Source organism: Somniosus microcephalus, chromosome 12 (genome assembly GCF_052327205.1).
Source record: "Somniosus microcephalus isolate GS21.2 chromosome 12, FLI_Smic_1.0, whole genome shotgun sequence".
Lineage (NCBI taxonomy): Eukaryota > Metazoa > Chordata > Chondrichthyes > Squaliformes > Somniosidae > Somniosus > Somniosus microcephalus.
In genome coordinates, this window is record NC_140998.1 from 6946072 (window position 1) to 6966703 (window position 20632).

A 20632-nucleotide genomic window follows, 5' to 3' on the forward strand; every position below is an offset into this window, starting at 1 on the left:
CGGCCCTCGCCCAGCAACCATGCCCCATACAGCACGCACACTTCATTCTGCGCAGCTTGGTCAGAAGCATTTCTGTCCTCCCTAATGAGAGCATTAACCGTTTTGGCATGTTAATCCAGCTCCGCTATGATCTCCTTTAAGTGGAGTGTCATGGCCTGGTCCTCATGCAACTCGGAACCCACCACCTCATTCTCATCGATTAATATTTTCTTCAATTGCATTTTTAAACCATTAATCTGGGTCTGCAGCTCGATGTCATCTAAGCTGTTGATGACAGAAGACCCCATGTTAAAACATCGTTAAAAGCACCCCTTCTTTGTCTCCCAATCCCGTCCAAAAGCTCGTGGGCGTATAGTCTGGTCCTGTCAATGTCTGAAAAATCAAACTCATAAAATTTATGGAACATATCTTTTAAGAGGGCTTGATACAACTGCGCGGTCTCTGTGGGGCACCACGCGGGTAGGTGTACCTCAGTGAGGTTTAAAATCACGGAGGCTACTGCGTAGTGCACTCCTTGATACAGCACCTGGTCTGTAGGTACTAGCACCAAGCCGTTCCCTGGTCCCTTGGTGGTGGCGGGGCATCCCTCTGCTACTGTCCATGACGTCGTGGTCGTGGGCAGGGGCTGTCGGGGGCGGGTCACTAGTTCAGTGGCATTAACCGAGATTGGGGAGTATGGGATCGCGCATGCATCCAGGCAAGACTCCCAGTCCATCCCCCTCCCGTTATTTTGCCACTGGCTGCGGAAAATGATGGAAATGCCTGTGGGGCAGGCCTTCTCTGATCCCCACATACAGACATAGATCCCCTGATCCGCTTCCCACCATTTATCCCAGCACACACTTAACCCCCCCCGTGGGTCCCTGTAATGGTCCTGTGAGTGTTGTTCCCCAGTCGTTCCCACTCAACTCTGGGGTTCCCCATGCCTTTACTTAGTTTCCTGAGCCACCATCACCTATCCAGGGGAACGTGTCACTTGCATGTTAAACATATCCTTTTGCCCACGGTGACGCTAATCCTGGGAGTGACGATCCGTATCTTGGGGAACAGGAGGGAGGCCTCCCCGTAGGTGAACCCGGTCTGGCTGGAGTACTGGGACGAATTGGATCCCAGCCACCCCGGCCACGTTCCCTCGTGGAAGTAAGCGGTTGTCTCCTCCGCCTCCCGTATGCCGCTACCGTCGACCGCCACCGGCGCCCTGTTCCCCGAGCACCCGAAGATGTGGTGGTCCTCGACGTCCCCTCTCCTACCGATGCTCAGCCCGAGCAGGGCGAGCAGGATTACGCCTCCGTACATTCCGAAATTTCCTGCAATAGACATAAAGGCATCTAGCCAGGTTCCCTGGAGACTCGCTGGCTCGGGTGACGTATGGTCGGGTCCCGCGACCTTGACTCACATGGACAATACTCTGAGACGGCTTCATACTTAAATCGAAACTAACTGTTCCTTACTTAGAATTAAATTAAAATAGCCTAACTTAACACTATAAACTTAAACTACTAAAACTATATACATCTGCCGCCCGTGTCCGAGCGGCCAGCCTAATTCCTGTCTGGGCTGTTGCAGGCTGCTCCCTGCAGCGTGGCTGCACTGACCTGCACTTCCGGTCCCTTGCAGTCTGTAGCTGCTAGCTGGGGACCTTTGTCTTCCGACTTCTCTTTAACTCGGGAGGTTGCCCTTTCAAACTGGGGAGCCAGCGACCATGCCTTCCTAGGCTGGGGTGTCCAAGGGGACCTCCTAGGAAGTGCTACTGGTGGGGCTACCCTGGTGAGCGGGCCTTTTGCTCGGACTGCATTTCTCGCTGGCTGGGGATCTTCTCCCTGGGGTCCCTCCCCTCCCAAACCTGAACTGGGGACCGGTAATCTCCCGCCGCCGGCTGCCGGTGGCTGAGGGTCTCCACCTCCAGGTTCAAAACCTGGGTCGGGGGCGGGGCCATCTGGCTCAGGCTCCTCCTCCTCGGAATCCCAAAGGAGGGGGGAGTGGTCTGAACAAGGCGCTGGGGGACTCCTCCCTCGACGCACGCGACTGCGCCTGCGCGTGCAGCCTGTGTGTGCGCGCCCGCTGCGGGCTGAGGATTTCTAACCTCGGGTTGGATCACAGCTGCCTGCTTCTTCGCCTCCGGCTTAAACAGCTTACACTGGTTGATATAACTAGCAGCCTGCCAGTAACCCTGTTCTAAATTCTTTCTCCTTGCCAGGGCGGCCTTAAAGGCGGGATCTTGGGCTTGGACCTGCTTTTGGTCCGGGGCCAAAGCTACCCCCTGTGTGCCTCCCTTGTCCCGGATTGCTGCTACCGGGCCTGCTCTACAGGGATCCCAGAACTCTCTTTCCCTGCCCCACTGCTTGGCCACCTCGTCAGTCTTTTGGTTACCCTCCCACGTGGTATGGAGGGACCCTAAACCTATGGCCAAAGGTTTTGACCTTTCCCCAGCCTGCTCGTTCCCTGTGGGTCCCATTAAGCTAAATGGGACCTTGTTAGACCGGGGTGAATTGGTCGGGTCTTCCGAATGGACCACCGTGCTGGAAGCTCCAGTGTCCACCGAATATCTCCCCTGCACCGTCTTCACCCCCATCCTAACATAGGGCCTGCTCCCCTCAGCGTTTTTGCGGGGACACAGGTCGACAGGCTGCGCTGGCTCTAGTCATTGCTGGGAGTGGGATGGGGCAAACAGGGCCAAAGCACTGGTGGTGGCTGCTATTTTCCCCTGGCTGGCCAGGAGGAGAGATCGTAGGGACTGTAACGACTCCAGGAGTGGCTCGATCGCAGCGGGAGGGATACCTGGCCCTGCCTTTTGGGCTGGGGCTGGTGAATTCTTCCCCTTATTCTCCTTCCAGGGATTCTTACAATCCTTTCGCCAGTGACCATCCTTCCCGCAACCGTAACAGTTCAACTTATTCTGGGAGGGACGGTTTCCCTCCTGGTGCCACGCTTTCTTATTCTGGCCCCCAGGTTTAACCTCATGGACTTTCCCCTTGGGTTGGGGCATCTCGATACCCCTTATATTTTTAAATGCTATCGTGAGCTGGCGGATCACCGTTTCCTCGGTGGTCTGGGGGCTATGGAGGTCAAACCAGGCCGCAGCCTGGGCTCGGATTTGAGGCAGGCAGTTTGTCATTAGACAACGGAGCCAGTGGGCCAATTGGTCTTGGTCCATCAACGTTCGTGCCGGCGTTCCCGGGCACGCCCTCCGGTAGACTGACCACAGCCTGTCTGCGAACGCCTGCAGGGACTCCCCTGGGAGCTGTACCGTTCTTTCTACACGGGCGAACGGGCTGCCGTCATTCATACCCATGGCCTCCAATATCTCATCCCTTAAGTCATCGTATCCCTTCTGCCCCTTCTTACATTCATCTGATAGGGTCTGGAGGAGTTTACCCTCCAGAGAAAACAGCAGCATCTTGGCTTGCTCTGCGTCATCGCAGCCATTAACGCAAGCTGCCTGTTCTATCTCTCTAAAATGCAGTGAGGGGTCTCCCTTTTCGGAGAGCTTGGGGATGTGACTAACCATGGCACTGAGTTGCTGGGTACCATGCGGTACCACAAACTGGTTTTGGACGGCTCCTTGTTCGTCGTCATCACCGGGCGGGCCGTACCTCCGTTGTCGGAGGGGGTACACCGGTCCCGGTCCCGGCCTGTCTAGCGGGGGCTGCTGTACCTCCCCTACCACTTCATCTTCCACCCCCCTATGCTGCCAGACCTCCTGAAAGCTCGGAGCTATGGGTGGTGGCCGTGAAACCTCTGGTTCCCTTGCTGGCTCATCTCTTTGCGCTGCCTGTGGGACCGTTCTGCTTGGGTTGCCGGTAAAGTCCCACTGGCCTGCCTTTGGGCTGATAAGGCATATCATCCCCTTAGCCCTCGCTAAAGCCATACTCAAGGTTTCTATCTCTTCCCTACAGAGGCCATGATCTGCTTCCTCAAAGCCTCGGTCGCAAGCCAGCCTATATGCTGCCTTTACTTCTTTAACCTTCTCCTCCTGTTCTCTTATCTCTTGGGTTAGGCGGGCAATTGTGTCCTGTAACCTTATCTCACTACCTCTTGCCTCTCTGCCCTGGGACTCCAAACACTCCACCTTGTACCTTGCGCTACCTTTGACTTCGGCGGTCTGGCATTCCAGGCGCTCTATTTTTGCTCTTGTATTATTCTTAACTTCAGCGACCCGGTTATCCAGGCGCTCTATTTTTGCCTGGTGTTCTTATGCCGTCTGCACTCTTTCTTGGTTTAGCACCTGAAGCGCCACTATCAATTTCTCCTCTGCTAAAGCCTAATCCTGTATCTCTATCTCCTTGTCCTGGATTTCTAGGGCCGATTTCTTAAGCTTGGCAGCCTGTGCTGCTACAACTCCGTCCAACAGTAGGACCTGTTTCTTGTAGCACATAAGCCACACTGCTTTCTCTATTGACCCCTTATGTTGTTTACTGGGCGGCTGCATCTACGGGACACTCAGCCTGTAATAGGGTGAGTATCCACTTCTTGGTGATATTCACCTTTCTAAACACATAATCGGACAACGTCTCTTCCATTACGGCTCCTTTGTCCGCACCACTGTCTGCTATATCGCACACTGCTGCCGGGGTCCTGCCGCCGGTCGCCATTCTGTAGGGGGTTTTGCTACTTGCTTTGGCCAGTCGGTTATGTCTCCGGCTGCCTTATCTCTGAGCGGTTCGAATCGCTCACCCCTTAGTTCTGATCCCCGGGCTTATTGGCAGATAGCGATATAGACAAACGAGCAGACCAGTGGTTTGGTACAAAGAAAACCAACATTTATTAACAGAGAAAATAAGATAACAATACGATACAAAAGGATGATATGAATGCAGTACACTTACACTTAACAGGGGAGGAGAAACGGCACATCGAGGGAAAATGGCTAAAATGACAATTCAGCAATCCCCTTAACTCCCACCCTCTACACCTAGCTAGATTATCTTGCGATGGGTCAGAAGTATAATGCTCACCGGTCTGAGATGTTGAAAGAAAGCCTTGCCCCTTTGCCCTGTTGCCTGCTGATGTCACGTGGTCCCGCTGTTGCACAGACTTCACTGTCCAGGTAGAGATACCCCAGTAATTAAAAGGTCTCTGACAGGGTATCCTACCTCTTTGGACGGGCTCTCCTTCGCTGGTCTTCTTCCTTGGTTGATGGCGAGGCAGGGCGCAGGAGGCGAGGCGAGAGAGAGCGAATGGCTTCTCGAGAGGCTAGTTATACCCCCCCTCGGTAGCCCTTATCTCTACGCTCAATCAGCTCATTCTTTTGTCTGATTTGAGCGGGCTGGAATTAAACAAAAGGTATCGATCTTGGCCCATCGACTTGGATGGCCGGTAATCGGTTCCTGCCGGTTCTGCAACTGCTCTCCTTTGTCCAACAGGTGCTTTGATGGGGGCCAGCCCCGTCTCGGTGGCCCCGCTGATTATTTTGATTGTTTGAGCAAACACCTTGATGGCCTTTATGCGTAGGTCTGCTTGTAATTGAGTTTGTCCCCAATGCATATGCAAAAGTCTTGTCTGGTTTCGTGATCGCCTTGCTGCAGACATTGAAATGCACAAGCTGTTAGCTTGCCAGGGTCCGAATTGAAACTGACAGGCTTTCGGTCACGAGGTCTGACCGCAGCCATTTTGTTGTGCCCTGGATTTTAAAACTCAGTCTGACCAGAGTTTCTTTTAAAAACCAAATAAATCTTCGGGGGGGTGGGAGATGTATGAAATTTTCGAATCCTTCAATAATTAGAGTAAAACTTCTTTACTCCTGTACTCAAATCCTCTTGTAATGAAGGCCAGCATACCATTTGCCTTCCTAATGGCTTGCTGCACCTGCACATTCACTTTTAGTGACTCATGTACAAGGACACCCAGGTCCCTTTGAGCATCTGCATTCCCCAATCTTTCACCATTTAGGAAATACTCTGCCTTTCTGTTTTTTCTACCAAAGTGGATAACTTCACATTTATCCACATTATATTCCATCTGCCATGCTTTCGCCCACTTACTGAGCCTGTCGAGATCCCCTTCAAACCTCTTCACATCCTCTTCACAATTGACACTGCCACCTAGCTTTGTATCATCAGCAAATTTGGAAATGTTACATTTAGTCCCCTCATCCAAATCATTGATATAGATTGTGAATAGCTGGGGCCCAAGCACCGATCCTTGCGGTACCCCACTAGTCACAGCCTGCCATCCTGAAAAAGACCCGTTTATCCCTGCTCTTTGTTTTCTGTCTGTTAACCAATTCTCAATCCATGCTAGTATATTACCCCCAATTCCATGTGCCCTAATTTTGTTCACCAACCTTTTGTGTGGGACCTTATCAAAGGCCTTCTGAAAATCCAAATACATCACATCTACCGGTTTCCCTTTGTCTACTCCACTAGTTAGATCCTCAAAGAACTCCAATAGGTTTGTCAAACAGGACTTCCCTTTCATAAATCCATGTTGACTCTGCCCAATCTTACTTTTAGTTTCTAAGTGCCCAGTTATTGCATCCTTTATAATAGATTCCAGCATTTTCCCAACTACTGATGTGAGACTAACAGGTCTGTAGTTCCCCGTTTTCTCTCTCCCTCCTTTCTTAAACAGTGGGGTTACATTTGCTATCCTCCAATCTGCAGGAACCATTCCAGAATCTATAAAATTTTGGAAGATGACAACCAACGCGTCCACTATCCCAATGGCCACCTCTTTCATAACCCTAGGATGTAGGCCATCCGGTCCTTGAGATTTATTGATTTTTAGTCCCATTATTTTTGCTAGTACTGTTTTTTTACTAATAATCATTTCTTTAAGTTCCTCATTCTTTCCACACCCTTGGTTTTCTCATATTTCTGGGAGGTTTTTTTGTGTCTTCCTCTGTGAAGACAGAAACAAAGTATTTATTTAATTTCTCTGCCATTTCCTCATTCCCCATTATAAATTCTCCTGTCTCTGACTGTAAAGGACCTACATTTACCTTCACCAGTCTTTTCTTTTTCACATACCTATAGAAGCTTTTACAATCTGTTTTTATGTTTTTCGCTAGTTTGTGCTCCTATTCCATTTTCCCTTTCTTTATCAATTTCTTGGTCCCCCTTTGCTGATTTCTAAAAAGATTCCAATCCTCAGGCTGACTGCTTTTTCTGGCAACTTTATAAGCTTCCTCCTTTGACTTAATACTAATTTCTTTTGTTAGCCATGGTTGGATCACTTTTCCTTTTGCGTTTTTATGCCCTAGAGGAATATATGTTTGTTGAACATTATGCATTATTTTCTTGAATGTTAGCCATTGTATGTCCACCTTCATACCTTTTAGTGTAGTCTCCCAATCTACCATGGCCAACTTGTCCCTCATACCCTTGTAGTTTCCTCTGTTTAGATTGAAGACCTTAGTTTCAGATTGGACTACATCACTCTCAAACTTAATATTAAATTCAATCATATTATGGTAACTTATCCCTAAAGGCCCCTTTACCACAAGATTATTGATTAGCCCTTTCTCATTACACAGTACCAGATCCAGAATAGCCTGTTCCCTGGTTGGTTCCTCCACAGACTGATCCAGGAAACCATCTCGCATGCATTCCAAGAATTCGTCCTCCACACCATTAGTGGTAATTTGATTTGCCCAGTCAATATGTAGATTAAAGTCCCCCATGATTACCGTATTGTCCTTGTTACATGCACTTCTAATCTCTTGATTGATACGGTGCCCTACATTACCACTACTGTTTGGTGGCCTATACACAACTCCCACAACTACCATCGCCAAATCCCCCACTACCAACATCCTTGGGGTCACCATTAACCAGAAACTTAACTGGACCAGCCACATAAATACTGTGGCAACAAGTGCAGTTCAGAGGCTGGGTATTCTGCGGCGAGTGTCTCACCTCCTGACTCCCCAAAGCCTTTCCACCATCTACAAGGCACAAGTAAGGAGTGTGATGGAATACTCTCCACTTGCCTGGATGAGTGCAGCTCCAACAACACTCAAGACGCTCGACACCATCCAGGACAAAGCAGCCCGCTTGATTGGCACCTCATCCACCACCTTAAACATTCACTCCCTCCACCACCAGCGTACCGTGGCTGCAGTGTGTACCATCTACAAGATGCGCTGCAGCAACTCGCCAAGGCTTCTTCCGCAGCACCTCCCAAACCCGCGACCTCTACCACCTAGAAGGACAAGGACAGCAGGCGCATGGGAACACCACCACCTCCAAGTTCCCCTCCAAGTCACACACCATCCTGACTTAGAAATATATCGGCCGTTCCTTCATCGTCGCTGGGTCAAAATCCTGGAACTCCCTCCCTAACAGCACTGTGGGAGTACCTTCACCACACGGACTGCAGCGGTTCAAGAAGGCGGCTCACCACCACCTTCTCAAGGGCAACTAGGGGTGGGCAATAAATGCTGGCCGTGCCAGCGACGCCCACATCCCATAAGCGAATAAAGAAAAAAAAAATCTCCTCTGCACCCTCTCCAAGTCCTGAACATACTCCAGCTGGGGCCGAACCAGTGATTTATAAAGATGATTTGTTCTGTTCCTCACAGGTCAGGAGACGACGGCCAACCTGATTTCTTTCACCATCATGGAGCTGACACGACAACCTGAAATAACAGCGAAGTAAGGAGAGCGGGGGGTCGTGATTGGAGAGAGTGAGGCCAGGGATCTGGAGGGGCCTGGGACTGGGGAGGAAGAAGAATCTGAGAATAGGGGAGGGAGCGGGGCCAGGGAACGTAGAGTGGAGAGGGATTGGGGAGGGAGCGGGGCCAGGGAACGTGGAGTGGAGAGGGATTGGGGAGAGAGCGGTGTTGGGGAGAGGGATTGGGGAGAGAGCGGTGTTGGGGAGAGGGATTGGGGAGAGAGCAGTGTTGGGGAGAGGGATTGGGGAGAGGGATTGGGGAGAGGGATTGGGGAGTGGGATTGGGGAGAGGGATTGGGGAGAGAGCGGTGTTGGGGAGAGGGATTGGGGAGGGAGCGGTGTTGGGGAGAGGGATTGGGGAGAGGGATTGGGGAGAGAGCGGTGTTGGGGAGAGGGATTGGGGAGAGAGCGGTGTTGGGGAGAGGGATTGGGGAGAGGGATTGGGGAGAGAGCGGTGTTGGGGAGAGGGATTGGGGAGAGGGATTGGGGAGAGAGCGGTGTTGGGGAGAGGGATTGGGGAGAGAGCGGTGTTGGGGAGAGGGATTGGGGAGGGAGCGGGGCCAGGGAACGTGGAGTGGAGAGGGATTGGGGAGAGAGCGGTGTTGGGGAGAGGGATTGGGGAGAGAGCGGTGTTGGGGAGAGGGATTGGGGAGAGAGCGGTGTTGGGGAGAGGGATTGGGGAGAGAGCGGTGTTGGGGAGAGGGATTGGGGAGAGAGCGGTGTTGGGGAGAGGGATTGGGGAGAGAGCGGTGTTGGGGAGAGAGCGGTGTTGGGGAGAGGGATTGGGGAGGGAGCGGTGTTGTGGACCGGGCCCAGGAGCTGGGGACAGCAGGGCCAGGCAATGGGAATAAACTGATGCCAGGGATCACGGAGGGCGCAGGGCCAAAGATCCAGGAGCATGTGGTCCGGGAGGAAGTGGGACTGAGATAGATTGATCCCTGGGATGAGAAGGTTGTCCTATGAGGAGAGATTGAGGGGTCGATTTTCGGGGAGCCGTCAGGCAGGGTTTCAGGTGTGTGGGGGGGGGAAATCCCGAATTCGGGGGTCCCGACACCATCCCGCCCAAAACCCCACTCCACGCAAGTTTCAGAGGCGGCGGGTACCCACCCCGCACTGGGACCCGCCGACCCCAGGTGGAAAGGGATTAGTGCCAATTAACTGCCTGTTAACAGGTAGTTAACAGGCAGTTTTTAGCCTAATCCCTATTTTGAGGGGTGTCGTGTGGGATTCCCGACGGCTCCAAACCACACCAGGTTAGAGCAGGCGGGCCGTCGGGTTGAAGGAGTTGGAGGGGTCGCGATGTCGGTGTTCAGGTGAGTGATGGGTGCATGAGTGCAAAGGTAAGTGTGTTTGGTGTGTCTAAAGTGTGTAAAGAACTTTTACTTACCTGTACTTACCTTAACAGCCTTTCTTCCTGTAGCCGTCGGGAGCCCATCACTCAGCCGGCACTTAAAGCTGAATGGCTGCGATCTGTGAAAAGTGACAGCCTTCAGCTTTGAGTGCTGCTGAGAGTTCTAACTGAGTCTGCGTAGAAGGACTCAGGTTAGAACTCAGACTGTCAGTGTCTGGCAGCTTCAAACAGCTGTGAAACACTGATATTTCATCTGTCAAGAACTCTTGACAGATGAAATTGCAGTCTGTGATGTCACCTGTTGCCGGGTGGCCCTTAATTGGCCTGCTGAGCCCGCTGGGCGGGCTCAACAAGGTCAATCAAGGGAAAATCGCGCGGATTGGCCGGACGTCGATGTAGGTGGGTCTAAAACCCGAAAGTTGTAGTCCCGCCTTCTTCCCGACAGCTTCGGGAAAATCGACCCCTGAGTAGTTTGGGCCTATATTTTCTGGAGTTTAGAAGAAATAAGAGGTGATCTCATTGAAACATACAAGATTCTGAGGGGAATTAACAGGATAGATGCTGAGAGGTTGTTTCCCCTGGTTGGAGTGTCTAGAACTAGGGGACATAGTCTCAGGATAAGGGGTCAGCCTTTTAAGACTGAGATGAGGAGGAATTTCTTCACTCAGAGGGGTGTGAAACTTTGAAATTCTCTGCCCCAAAGGGCTGTAGATGCTGAATCGTTGAGTATATCCAAGGCTGAGATAGACAGATTTTTGGACTCGAGGGGAATCAAGGGATATGGGGATAGGGCAGGAAAGTGGAGTTGTCATAGAGTTATAACGGCACAGAAGGAGGCCATTCGGCCCATCGAGTCCGTGCCAGCTCTCTGTAGAGCAATCCAGTCAGTCCCATTCCCCCGCTCTATCCCTGTAGCCCTGCAAGTTTATTTCCCTCAAGTGCCTATCCAGCCTCCCCTTGAAAACATTGAGTGTCTCCGCTTCCACCACTTCCGTCGGCAGCGAGTTCCAGGTCCTCACCACTCGCTGCGTAAAAAAGTTTTTCCTCACGTCCCCCCTGTATCTCTTGCCCAAAACCTTAAATCTGTGTCCCCTAGTCCTTGTACCATCAACTAGTGGGAACAGCCTTTCCCCATCTAGCCTATCCAAACCCGTCATAATCTTGTACACCTCTATCAAATCACCCCTCAACCTCCTTTGCTCTAATGAAAACAAATCCAGCTTCTCCAACCTGTCCTTGTAGCTAAGATCCCCCATCCCGGAACCATTCTGGTAAATCTCCTCTGCACCCTCTCAAGGGCCTTCACATCCTTCCTAAAGTGTGGTGACCAGAACTGGACGCAATACTCCAGTTGTGGCCTAACCAGCGCTTTATAAAGGTTCAGCATAACTTCTCTACTTTTGTACTTAATGGGGCAGAAATTCCGATCCCTACGGGTGTGTACGCGCTGTGTACCCACCCGTTGGGACATTGGAAATGCCGGTTTCAGGCATGCACTGCACATGCGCTGGAAACCAGCATTTCCGATCTGTCAAGAAAGCTCTTGACAGATCCTCCCGCTGCCCTGGAGAAGGGCCTCTGTGGGCGGAGAGTTCCGTTTTTTGGAGACCCTCCGCCCACAGAAAACACTTACAATTCTTGTGCCTGTAAAAGCGCAAGGTCTGCTTTTACCAGGCTAAGAGTTGAAAAGAAGCAACAAAAAAAAATTTTTTTCCACTGATTTATATCATTTAAAAATACTTTAAAGAAAGGTAAGTTTATTTTTAGTCCCGTTAAAAACTTTAATTTTTTTTTCAAAAATTTAAATTTTTGTTTACAATAGTTAATTTATGTAATTTCAAGTCATTTTAAAAATGTGATGTTTTTTAAAATGTATTTGAAGTTTTACTATGTTTTGGGGGTGATCTCCATTCATATATTTGACAGGTCTTCCTGTCAAATCTATGAATGGAGATTCCCTTCTCTGATTGGCTCCCCATGGCCCACGTGATCCCGGGACGCTGCGAACCGCCTGCACCCCGGGATACGCGTGCCCTGCGCACCGGCAGTTTGGAGAGGCCCAGCAACGGAACTCTGCGCCTCCCGGGAGCCCTCTGGTCCAGGTGGAGATTTTTCCAAATCGCAGCCCTCCGCCCACGGGAGGTCTGCGAATGGAATTTCTGGGCCATAATACCTCTATTTATGAAGCCCAAGATCCCATATGCTTTGCTAACCACACTCTCAATATGTCCCGCCACCTTCAGGGACCTATGCACATTAACTCCCAGGTCCCTCTGTCCCTGCACACTCTTTAAAACTGTGCCATTAAATGTATATTGCCTCTCCCTGTTCCTTCTGCCAAAATGCATCACCTCACACTTCTCTGTATTAAATTCCATCTGCCACTTGTCTGCCCATTCTGCTAGCCTTTCTATATCCTGTTGCTGTCGATTGGGATCATCATCACTGTTTGCCACACCCCCAAGTTTGGTGTCATCGGCAAATTTAGAAATTCTACTTTGTATTCCAATATCCAGGTCATTTATACTGAGGTTGATGATCAGCCATGATCTTATTGAATGGCAGAGCAGGCTCAAGGGGCCATATATCCTACTCCTGCTCCTGATTCTTTTATTCTTATAGTAAAGCAACCGTACTCTGCTGCAGTGCAGAAGAAAGCAAGAGAATAATATCACAATCCTGACGCAGGGGTGGGTCATTGTAACTCCCACTGAATGTAGGAGGGTTGATCCCTCTGGTTACTGCAGATAGTGTCAATGCTGTGCATCCCTCGGGCCCTATCTATGGAGGGTCAGCAATAGGATCCTGATCCTTGTGGAATTAGAAATTGAGGAGTGATAGGAGCAAAGGTATTGACTTGGATAGAGAACTGGTTGGCGGACAGAAAGCAAAGAATTGGAATAAACGGGTCGTTTTCCGAGTGGCAGGCAGTAACTAGTGGGGTACCGCAAGGATCGGTCCTAGGACCCCAGCTGTTCACAATATATATTAATGATCTGGACGAGGGAATTGGATGTAATATCTCCAAATTTGCAGACGACACAAAGCTGGGCAGGAGGGTATGCTGTGAGGAGGATGTCGTGAAACTCCAGTACGATTTGGACAGGTTGGGTGATTGGGCAGAAACATGGCAAATGCACTATAATGTGGATAAATGTGAGGTTATCCACTTTGGTGGCAAAAACAGGAAGGCAGATTATTATTTGAATGGCAATAGATTGGGAGAAGGGGAAGTGCAAAGAGACCTGGGTGTTCTTGTGCACCAGTCGCTGAAGGTAAGCATGCAGGTGCAGCAGGCGGTTAAGAAGGCAAATGGTATGCTGGCCTTCATAGCAAGAGGGTTCGAGTACAGGAACAAGGATGTCTTGCTACAGTTGTACAGGGCCTTGGTGAGACCGCACCTTGAGTATTGTGTGCAGTTTTGGTCACCTTACCTGAGGAAGGACGTTCTTGCCATGGAGGGAGTGCAGCAAAGATTCACCAGGCTGATACCTGGGATGGCAGGAATGACGTATGAGGAGAGATTGTGTCGATTGGGCTTATACTCACTGGAGTTTAGAAGATTGAGAGGGGATCTCATCGAAACCTATAAAATTCTGTCAGGTCTGGACAGACTAGATGCAGGAAGGATGTTTCGGATGGCCGGGGAGTCCAGAACCAGGGGTCATAGTCTAAGGATAAGGGGTAAGCCATTTAGGACTGAAATGAGGAGGAACTTCTTCACCCAGAGAGTGGTGAACCTGTGGAATTCTCTGCCACAGAGGGCGGTGGAGGCCAGTTCATTAAATATATTCAAGAAAGAGTTGGATATATTTCTTGAGGCTAAAGGGATCAAGGGATATGGGGAGAAGGCAGGGACAGGGTACTGAATTTGGATGATCAGCCATGATCTCGTTGAATGGCAGAGCAGGCTCGAAGGGCCGAATGGCCTACTCCTGCTCCTATCTTCTATGTTTCTATGTCTGAGGTGCCGTCTTTCAGATGAGATGTTAAACCAAGACACTATTTGATGAAGAGCAGGGGGGAGTTCTCCCCGGTGTCCTGGGCCAATATTTATCCCTCAACCAACATCACTAAAACAGATTATCTGGTCATTATCTCATTGCTGTTTGTAGGAGCTTGCTGTGCGCAAATTGGCTGCCGCATTTCCTACATTACTGCACTTCAAACGTACTTCATTGGTAGTAAAGCGCTTTGGGATGTCCTGATGTCATGAGAGGGGCTGTAGGAATGGAAGTTCTTTCTTTCTATCTCTCATGCCAGTTCTCGGCCTTTTCCCCATAGCCATGGTACCCTTCCATCCCAAAGGTTCTCCCTTTTAAACACCTCAGTTGACTCTCTGTCGCTAATCTCCTGGGACAGTGTGTGCCACTTTCTCACAACCCATTGATTGAAGAAACCTTTCCTGGGCTGGCTTTGAATTGTTTAACTCAAATTCTATGATTCTGACTCCTTGTTCTGGATTCTCCTACGAGAGGGAAGAGTCACCTTATCTACCCTGTCAATCCTCTTCATTAAAAAGAAAGACTTGCATTTCTATAGCGCCTTTCAGGGCGTCCCAGAGCTCTTTAGAGCCAATGATTTACTTTTGAAGTGTAGTCACTGTTGTAATGTAGGAAACGTGGCAGCCAATTTGCACACAGCAAGCTCCCACAGGGATAAAATGTTATGTTAATCACCTTGTATAAATCACTCCTTACCCTCCTCTTCTCCAGGGAATATAACCTCTGTACACTCCTGTGTTCCTAGACTGTGTGATTTCTCTTTCTACTTCTTAAGGTTACAAGCAGAAGTTGATGAAGTTGTCGGTATGAAGCGAGAAGTCACTGATGAAGATATTGGCAAATTGCAGTACCTGAATCAGGTACAGTTTCTGATTGGATTAAATGCATTTGTATAGCCTCAAACTCATTCTGATTGGATATACACACATAAGACAAGCCCTCCCATAGGAACAGGAGGCGGCCATTCAGCTCCTCGAGCCTGCTCCATCATTCAGTTAGAAATTGGCTGATCTGTATCTCAACCCCATTTACCCACCTTTGTTCTGTGACCTAGTAATATCCTGACCCAGCAAAACTCTATCGCGCTCAGTCTTGAAAGCTCCAATTGACCTCCGGCATCCAAAGCTTTCTGGGGGAGAGAGTTCCAGATTTCCACCACCCTTTGTGTGAAGAAGTGCTTCCTGACGTCACCCCTGAACGGCCTGGCTCTAATTTTAAGGTTCTGCCCCCTTGTTCTGGACTCCCCCCACCAGAGGAAATAGTTTCCCTCTATCTACCCGATCGAATCCTTTTGTCATTGTAAAGACCACAATTAGATCACCCCTCAACCTTCTAAACTCAAAGCAAATACAAACCAAGTTTATGAAATCTGTCCTCATAACCCTCTCAGCCAGGGCTGGCCAGTTATCTGAGCTGGAGGGCCACTTAACAAGATTTAGAACATAAGACGCAGGAGTCGGTCATTTGGCCCCTCGAGCCTGCTCCGCCATTCAATAAAATCATGGCTGATCTGATCTTGGCCTCAACTCCACTTCCCTGCCCGCTCCCCATAAGACTCAGCATCCACAGCCCTCTGGGGCAAAGAATTCCAAAGATTCACAACCCTCTGAGTGAAGAAATCCTCCTCATCTCAGTCTTAAATCCTGAGACTATGCCCCCTAGTTCTAGACACTCCAGCCAGGGGAAACAACCTTCCAGCACCTACCCTGTCAATCCCCCTCAGAATCTAATATGTTTAAACGAGATCACCTCTCATTCTTCTAAACTCCAGAGAGTATCGGCCCATTCTACACAATCTCTCCTCATAGGACAACCCTCTCATCCCAGGAATCAATCTAGTGAACCTTCGTTGCACCGCCTCCAAGGCAAGTATATCCTTCCTTAGATAAGGAGACCAAAACTGTGCCCAGTACTCCAGGTGTGGTCTCACCAAGGCCCTGTACAATTGGAGCAAGACTTCCTTACTCTTATACTCCAACCCCCTTGCAATAAATGCCAAAATGCCATCTGCCTTCCCAATTGCTTGCTGTACCTACACGCGAACTCTCTGTGTTTCCTGTAATGAGGACACCTAAATCTCTCTGAGCACCAACATTTAATAGTTTCTCACCATTAAGAAATATTCTGTTTTTCTATTCTTCCTACCATTTCCTCATATTACATTCCATCTGCCGCCTTATTGCCCACTCACTTAGTCTATCTATATCCCTTTGCAGACTCATGGGCAGGATTTTCATTGGGCCGTGGAGTCAGAATTGGAGGCGTGGGGGGGGTTAAAATCCCGAAATCAGGGGTCCCGACCCCATCCCGCACCCAACCCGCCTCCATGCCAGTTTCAAAGGAGGCGGGTACCTGCCCCGCACTGAGACCCGCCTACCCGAGGCGGGAAGGGATTAGTGCCAATTAACTGCCTGTTAACAGGTAGTTAACAGGCAGTTTTTAGCCTAATCCCTATTTTTATTGCTGAAGTGTGGGATTCCCGACGGCTCCAAACCACACCAAGTTAGCGAGGTGGACCGTCGGGCTGAAGGACTTGGAGGGGTCGAGATGTCAGTGTTCAGGTGAGTGATGGGTGCATGAGTGCAAAGGTAAGTGTGTTTGGTGTGTGTAAAGTGTTTAAAGAAGTTTATGGTGTGGAGATGCCGGTGTTGGACTGGGGTGGACAAATGTAAGAAGTCACACAACATCAGGTTATAGTCCAACAGTTTTATTTCAAATAAAACTGTTGGACTATAACCTGGTGTTGTGTGACTTCTTAAAGAAGTTTAAATGATCTTTTCTTACCTTTTCAGCCTTCCTTCCTTTAGGTCTCGGGAGTCCCTCATCTCACCGGCACAGAAAGCAGAATGGCTGCGAACTGTCAAAAGTGACAGCCTGCAGCTTTCTGTGCAGGAGAGATTTCTAACTGAGTCTGTGGAGAAGGACTCAGGTTAGAAGTCAGACTGTCAGTGTTTGATAGCTTCAAACAGCTGTGAAATGCTGATATTTCATCTGTCAAAATCTCTTGACAGATGAAATTTCAGTCTGTGACGTCACCTGTTGCTGGGTGGCCCTTAATTGGCCTGCTGAGCCCGCTGGGCGGGCTCAACAAGGTCAATCAAGTGAAAATCGCGTGGATTGGCCACATCGCGATGGAGGCGGGACTACAACCCCGAAGGTTGTAGTCCCACCTCCAACCCGATTCCTGAATGAAAATCCTGCCCTTTGTGTTCTCCTCACAGCTTACTGTCCCACCTAGCTTTGTATCATCAGCAAACTTGGATACATTACACCCGGTCCCTTCATCTAGGTCATTAATAGAGATTGTAAATAACTGAGGCCCCAACACTGATCCTTGCGGAACCCCACTAGTTACAGCCTGCCAACCTGAAAAAGACCCGTTTATCCCTACTCTCTGTTTTCTGTCCGTTAACCAGTCCTCTATCCATGTTGCTGTATTACCCCCAATCCCATGAAAAAGGGAAAAAAATAGAGGGGATGGGTTTCACCTTCTGATACTTTTTATTCACGTCAAATAAATTTCAACCACAACTGATACAAAAAATCATTTTTTTTCTGCTTGTGAGCTGATTCCTGAGCTCTTGCCCGGCCTGGCAATGTGTTATGAAAGGATGGTTGGAATTGGTTGCAGTTAAATAAGCAATGGGGATAAAAGTGGATTTCATTTCTCGCGTGACTGACTTTCAGACCAAAAGACAAAAACAAAGACCCAGCAAAAAATACAGGAGGTGCTGCTCCTATCGGGCAATGATGTCACCAGAAATACCTTTGCCCCCATGAAACCATTAGCGTCGAATCCTTTAAAGATTGGGCCGGGGAGAATCGCTTTTGCAAATTTATAATTAAATGAAGTTTTGTTGTGTGTTCCCCCGGCTGCAGTTCGGGTCCGCCTCTGACCCACGAGAAGTGGAAGTGAGAGACTAATGTGCAGCTCGACCTCCGGCTCGCTTTCCATTTCTGTCCTGTTCAGCGGGTCGGATACAATGGAGACTTGGTGGACCAGATACGACCTGCGGGCCATATTTTGCCCACCTCTGCTCTAAGTCCTGGTGTCGTTCTGGTGAATCTGCGCTGCTCCCCTCCAAGACCAAGAGATCCTTCCTGAGGTGCGGGGCCCAGAACTGAACCCAGTGCTCCAGATGGGGACTGACCAAGGCTCTGTACACAACTGTAACCTTACTCCCCTTGAGATAAAGGCTAACATCCCATTAACCTTTTTGATTACTTTTTGTACTTTGCACAAGCTTTTAGTGATTTGTGTAGCTGGACACCCACACCCCTTTGCTGCTCCACATCTCCTAGTCTCTCCCCATTAAGAAAATATTCTGATTCGTCTTTCTTGAAAGTGGATAACCTCATACTTCTTCAGTTTGACTCCATCAGCTGCAGTTTTGCCCACTCACTTACAACAACAACAACTTGCATTTGTACAGCGCCTTTAACGTAGTAAACTATCCCAAGGTGCTTCACGGGAGTGTAAATCAGACCAAGTTTGACACCAAGTCACATAAGGAGATATTAGGATAGACGACCAAAAGCTTGGTCAAAGAGGTAGGTTTTAAGGAGAGTCTTAAAGGAGGAGCGGGATGTAGCGAGACGGAGAGGTTTAGGGAGGGAATTCCAGAGCTTAGGGTCGAGGCAGCTGAAGGCTCAATGGATTGATTAAAATCGGGGCTACACAAGAAGTCAGAATTAGAGGAGCACAGAGATCTCGGAGGGTTGTAAGACTGGAGGAGGTTACAGAGATAGGGAATTGGGTGGTCAGCAGTCTGGTGGGAATAGAGTCGAGGGAGCAGAAGTTGGATCTCATGGACAAGATGAGCTCAGAAAGGGCATATGGGGAGATTGGAGAGAAACTGGAGAAAGATGTGAGTTCAGGGCTAGGGCAGGGGGGAACCTGAGAGGAAGTTTGACCCGGTGGGCTCAATCTTGGAGACAAAGAAGTGAAAGAACTTCTGAGACTTGTTGGAGGTGAAGATGGAGGAGTCAGGTTTAAGAAGACAGTTGGTAGCGGAAAAAATAAGCTGGGGTTTATCTTTGTATTCCAGGTTGATCCTGGAATAGTGAGCAGTTTAGGCCGAGAGAGCAGGACCCGATAATGCTTTATGTGGTCCAGCCAGACCTGGCGACAAATGGCTGAATTGTTGTCCTCCTTAAACGTTCAAGTCTGCGTCCCTTGGACTTAAGGGAGCAGAGATGAGGGCCGTATTTCTTCATCCAAGTCATTGATATATATGGTGAAAAGCTGAGGCCCCAGTACAGATCCCTGGGGAATGCTGCCAAGAAACCTTTTCCATCTACTCTCTGTCTCCCACCTCCCAACCTATGTCACAAAGTTAGCTCAAATTCTGTGCTCTTTCATCTCTTACTAATAATCTTTTGTGCAGAACTTTATCACAGCACTAAATGAGAATCTAATTCATGGAAGAATAGGAGGTGGGAAAATTCTGCACTGGAGCAGTAGAGGGATATAGTTCTCTGGTTCCACTGTGCTAAGAGAATCGATACAGCACGGGTTAGATACAGAGGAAAGCTCCCTCTACACTGTCCCATCAAACACTCCCAGGGCAGGTACAGCACGGGTTAGATACAGAGGAAAGCTCCCTCTACACTGTCCCATCAAACACTCCCAGGGCAGGTACAGCACGGGTTAGATACAGAGTAAAGCTCCCTCTACACTGTCCCATCAAACACTCCCAGGGCAGGTACAGCACGGGTTAGATACAGAGGAAAGCTCCCTCTACACTGTCCCATCAAACACTCCCAGGGCAGGTACAGCACGGGTTAGATACAGAGGAAAGCTCCCTCTACACTGTCCCATCAAACACTCCCAGGGCAGGTACAGCACGGGTTAGATACAGACTAAAGCTCCCTCTACACTGTCCCATCAAACACTCCCAGGGCAGGTACAGCACGGGTTAGATACAGAGTAAAGTTCCCTCTGCACTATCCCATCAAACATTCCCAGGGCAGGTACAGCACGGGTTAGATACAGAGTAAAGCTCCCTCTACACTGTCCCATCAAACACTCCCAGGGCAGGTACAGCACCGGTTAGATACAGAGTAAAGCTCCCTCTACACTGTCCCATCAAACACTCCCAGGGCAGGTACAGCACGGGTTAGATACAGAGTAAAGCTCCCTCTACACTGTCCCATCAAACACTCCCAGGGCAGGTATAGCACGGGTTAGATACAGAGTAAAGCTCCCTCTACACTGTCCCATCAAACACTCCCAGGGCAGGTATAGCACAGGTTAGATACAGAGTAAAGCTCCCTCTACACTGTCCCATCAAACACTCCCAGGGCAGGTACAGTATGGGTTAGATACAGAGTAAAGCTCCCTCTACACTGTCCCATCAAACACTCCCAGGGCGGGTACAGCACGGGTTAGATACAGAGTAAAGCTCCCTCTACACTGTCCCATCAAACACTCCCAGGGCAGGTACAGCACGGGTTAGATACAGAGTAAAGCTCCCTCTACACTGTCCCATCAAACACTCCCAGGGTAGGTACAGCACGGGGTTAGATACATGGTAAATCTCCCTCTGCACTGTCCCATCAAACACTCCCAGGGTAGGTTCAGCACGGGTTAGATAAAAATAAAAACTGATTGTAAAAGCTTCTATAGGTATGTGAAAAGGAAAAGACTGGCGAAGGTAAATGT

At 49.5% G+C, this 20632-nt stretch overlaps 1 protein-coding gene across 2 annotated transcripts in view; it reads left to right on the plus strand.

The window, feature by feature from the left end:
* LOC147109000 (cholesterol 24-hydroxylase-like) overlaps window positions 1-20632 on the plus strand; it is a 103944-nt gene that overhangs the window by 52348 nt on the left and 30964 nt on the right. For both annotated transcript variants that reach the window (XM_086002547.1, XM_086002548.1), the window contains exons 11-12: window positions 8522-8594; window positions 14744-14828. In XM_086002547.1, coding sequence (XP_085858673.1) covers window positions 8522-8594; window positions 14744-14828 — 158 coding nt within the window. The remainder of the gene's footprint in view (window positions 1-8521; window positions 8595-14743; window positions 14829-20632) is intronic.